At 38.6% G+C, this 4,065-nt stretch overlaps 1 protein-coding gene and 1 long non-coding RNA gene across 3 annotated transcripts in view; one reads left to right on the plus strand and one right to left on the minus strand.

The window, feature by feature from the left end:
- Positions 1-2,492, plus strand: part of plpbp (pyridoxal phosphate binding protein) — a 9,312-nt gene extending 6,820 nt beyond the window's left edge. For both annotated transcript variants that reach the window (XM_032522065.1, XM_032522066.1), the window contains exons 7-8: positions 160-258; positions 1,437-2,492. In XM_032522065.1, the coding sequence (XP_032377956.1) occupies positions 160-258; positions 1,437-1,628 (291 nt within the window). In that variant the 3' untranslated portion in view covers positions 1,629-2,492. The remainder of the gene's footprint in view (positions 1-159; positions 259-1,436) is intronic.
- Positions 2,493-2,677: 185 nt separating this feature from the next.
- LOC116693234 (uncharacterized) overlaps positions 2,678-4,065 on the minus strand; it is a 23,020-nt gene continuing 21,632 nt past the window's right edge. Inside the window, exon 2 of the long non-coding RNA XR_004332871.1 lies at positions 2,678-4,052. This is a non-coding gene — a long non-coding RNA (uncharacterized LOC116693234). The remainder of the gene's footprint in view (positions 4,053-4,065) is intronic.

Here is a 4,065-nt window from a genome sequence, read left to right on the forward strand (position 1 = left end):
CCCCCCCCCAACAAAGACCACAGCAAAAGATTAAAGACTGTGGCTTTAATACGCTATAATGTTACCAGTTCTTTTATCAGCAGGCTACTTTTTGGTGTTCTCACGCTCCGGCATCTCCTCGTTCTCCCTCGTAATCTCCACAACGTGTCCCTCCTGTAGATGCTGCTGAGTCGGAGGCAGGAGGTGTGTGACGCTCTGAAAATGCCTCTGGAGGACGTCGAACTCAGCATGGGCATGTCCACAGACTTTGAACACGCGGTGAGTACCACTTTTTTTATTTATTCCATTTTTAAAAGTATTTTTTTGGGGGGGCCTTTTCAGCCCTTATTTTGATAGGACAGCAGAAGACATGATAGTGGAGAGAGGGGGGGTAATGACACGTAGCAAAGGTATACCTCTACTATATACACAGTATATATCCCTCCTGTTGTCCTCGAGGCTAAATTTGACCTATTTTCAAAAAGTTTCTAAAAAGAAATTTGAGTTTCCTTTTCGTGGACGGTTCCATACGACGCTCTTCAAAACTTAAATAACTGATCAGTTTACTATTTTCATTGAATTTATATGTTTTATATAATTTCATAGCATTATAAGAAAAGGAAAAAAGATTCACGCTCAAAAAAGTGACAGAAAAAAATAGGGAAAAACAACAAAAAACGTCCTAAAAAACGCAGAAATGATCGAAAAAGATAATGTAAGGGAGAAAGAACTTGGTGAAAAGTTAGAAAATTTCCAAAAGTGACAACAAATGTCGGCGAAAGCTTCAAAAACGTAGTCAAGACAACAACAAAAATGTCCAAATAAATTGACAAAGAGCTTTGGGAAAAAGTGACAAAAGTGTCTTAAGGAAGTTTGAACTTAAAATTTCAACCCAGAAAAACTAAATGTTGGTCTACGGGAAAACAACACGAGGGATGTACTGTATACGGGCGCCCGCTCTACCAACTGAGCTACCCGGACGCCCCGAGCACTACTCTTAATCAGCATTTCTAAATTGTGCTTAGGCACAAAACATGGCAGCAAGTCATAGCTGGAATGTATTCCGCCCTTTGAAATTTCTGCCAGGTGAGCTTTTCATTTGTTTTAAGAGTTCACAAATTCACACAAGGTCCTTAAAGCTAAACTCCGCACTATAGCTGTGTCCGTTATTTAAAAAAAAAAAAAAAATCAACCATATATTCAGATATCTAAAACTCACAGATTCAATGACAAGTCAGACTTGCTAAATTTGAGTCATTTTTATATAGTGCTATAAATATTGGACCCTTGAATTTACTATGTGCATGCATTACATGGCTATTACTAGATTTGATAACAATGTTATTAATCCATGTAAGTCAGTACATTATACTCATTAAGACTCTTGCTGTCCAATGTGTTCACTGAGTTTTTTTTTTCCTGCACTTACCACGTGTGTGTACTCTCATGTATTGAAGATCGAGGTGGGCTCCACCAACGTGCGAGTGGGTAGCGTCATATTCGGCAACAGAGATTATCCCAACAGTGCAGCAAACACTCCCAACCCCAGCCCCCAGCCCAGCCCAGCCCCCAGCCCGGAGAAAACGGCCAAGTCGGTGTCCGAAGAGGCCGCCAAGAAGATGCAGCACCTCACTGTGTCTGGACACTAAGAAGAGCGTCTCCTCCTCCTCTGATAAATATCTTTTTTTTAAGAAAGAGAATAGAAAAAAAAACACTCTTCACGTGCAACCTGAGTAGAGCAGTGAAGCAGATGATTTCCACAGAGCCACGTGGAGCTATGATTGCAGAATTCTTGCATACTTTTAAAGTGTAATTGCCTAATCCTCTTCACTTTTCTTGTGAGCCCTTCTTGCTCTTTTAAGCATCAAAAAGTGGCATTCAGTACAAAAGTAGTTTTACTTTCTTTTTTTAATTCGCGTGTTACTAACCTATAGTGCTTTGACTTCCTTCCCACGGAACTGTCTCCTCCAAGATTACTGGCTACAACACAAATGTACAACTATTGAAAACAATTTCACACAAGTTTTCCAGATAGTAGGGAGGATTTGTTGTGCTGATGTGATATTTTGTACCTTTCCAACACATGTGGCCATGCTGAAACGGAGCATCGATTGTGTACAGCGTCCCAGAGATCAGGGATGCCACGCAGTACAACGTATGCTTCGAAACAAGGACTTGATTTAATAAGTCACGGATCCCTTTATAATGCCATAGCATTGTCTGTTTGATATTGTTTCTTATGGTGTACCAAATGTGTCAGATCTCTATTCTTGATATCAACAAATCCAAGAGTAAACCTGAAGAAAGTGTTATGTTTGTGTCTGTGCTATGTTGTGGTGCATTGGAAAAGAAAGGGGGGTGGGGGGGGAATCTATGCAAAGTGGTGATTTGGTTTAGTTTGTGTTTTTTTTCCACTGCAGCTATCATGGCATTGTCGCAGTGGTTTTTACAAAGATGTCACGAAGTCGGTGTTTTTTTTCCTGTCTCCATGAAGTGCTTTCATTTTCAGTGATAAAGTTATCGATTAAGGTGTCGTTGCTGTCTTAATGAAGCGTTTCAGTACCGTTTGGATCTTGCTCTGAGGGAAGACAAAGCCAAGCAATAAATGTTTTTTGTTGAAAATGTCTGCCATTTGCCGGTGATTTATTTTTTTTGTAGTTAGGGCAAAGTGGCAAAAATAACATCAAAGACAAAGTAGTTTGGCCAAAGTTTCTTTATTAAGCACATGAAGGTGACATCTGGATCGCAGTGAAAATTACAATCATTTTTAAAGTGATCATTCAACTTGAAAAAGAAATGTAATGTCTGAAGAGATTAACTCTTATACCTACACCTTGCATGTCAAGAAAAAAAAAAAAAAGTTGACCTTGTTTAAGTGAACCCACAGACCAACTATATTCCCTTCAAAGAACTCATGAATCTGAATGAACAGAATTTGTATTACAATGCTGTCTGGCATTGCTAAATGGAAACCACAATAGCTAATAGAAATGACAGTACATCTGGCTTAAGCTCAGCAATTAGACAAGTTACTCTGCTCAATAAATACATTCTACGACACTAAAGAAACACCTGGTGACACAATTGGAAAAAACTTAAAAAGGCATTTAATCAGTGTAAAAGGCATTAGAAAATTAACAGGGCAGTGAATCCACTATACCTGTTATTTACAACAGACAGTAGAACCCTGTTATTAGATGTGTATAACAAACTGGACCTACGGACTTAGCTCTGGTGAAATGTACAGGAAACTGAACTCTAGCTAGAAACTATATACAGTCGGTAGAAGGACGCATGGTTACCCTTCCATTTCACACTTATAAGCATTATATAAACACTAACATATAGTTAAGCGGATATAATTACATTAGTCAACAATTATGACTTCTCCTGTGAAGCATTTGCGCCTGGTGCATAAACAGATGAGTGATTTGTAATGTATAAATATGAACTAGGCATTATAATTAGATTTATGTATAATAATCACTATAGTTGTCTATGTAATGATGTATTTCATTATAAATATATTGTCCTTACATTAGCTGATGAAGGCAACCCGTTCAGGCTGAAAGCTCTGGAAGAAAACCAGTAAGTAGACTTTGAACTCCTCATTCAGAACCTCTGACTCATGTTTCCTGTTCCAAGAAGCCAGTTCTCCGGCTTTAAACACGTCTGAGCCTCTGACATGGAGGATCAGTGAGAGAGAAGGGGACGTTCACAAGCATGTTGAAGGCTTGAGCATGGAATGACTACACTATAAAACCTCAGTAGACAAAACATTTCATTTAAACTATAGTGACAAATATGTCAAAATCCAAGCTTTGTCTAGGAAGTGATTACCAAACTGAGTACATCGTACATGGAAATGTACAGAAAAAAATAATAATTGATTGGTTTAGAATCAAATCATTAGCCTCTGAATGGGAATTGAATCATGAGGCGCCCAGAGATTCCCACCCCTACTGTGAATGACTTGTCCTTGTGTACAAACAGTTAAGAAAATGTTCAACAATACGGGGGATTTTTGTTAAAGGTCCCATGACATGGTGCTTTTTGGATATTTATATATAGACCTTAGTGGTCCCC

This window comes from Etheostoma spectabile, chromosome 7, assembly GCF_008692095.1.
Source record: "Etheostoma spectabile isolate EspeVRDwgs_2016 chromosome 7, UIUC_Espe_1.0, whole genome shotgun sequence".
Taxonomy (NCBI): domain Eukaryota; kingdom Metazoa; phylum Chordata; class Actinopteri; order Perciformes; family Percidae; genus Etheostoma; species Etheostoma spectabile.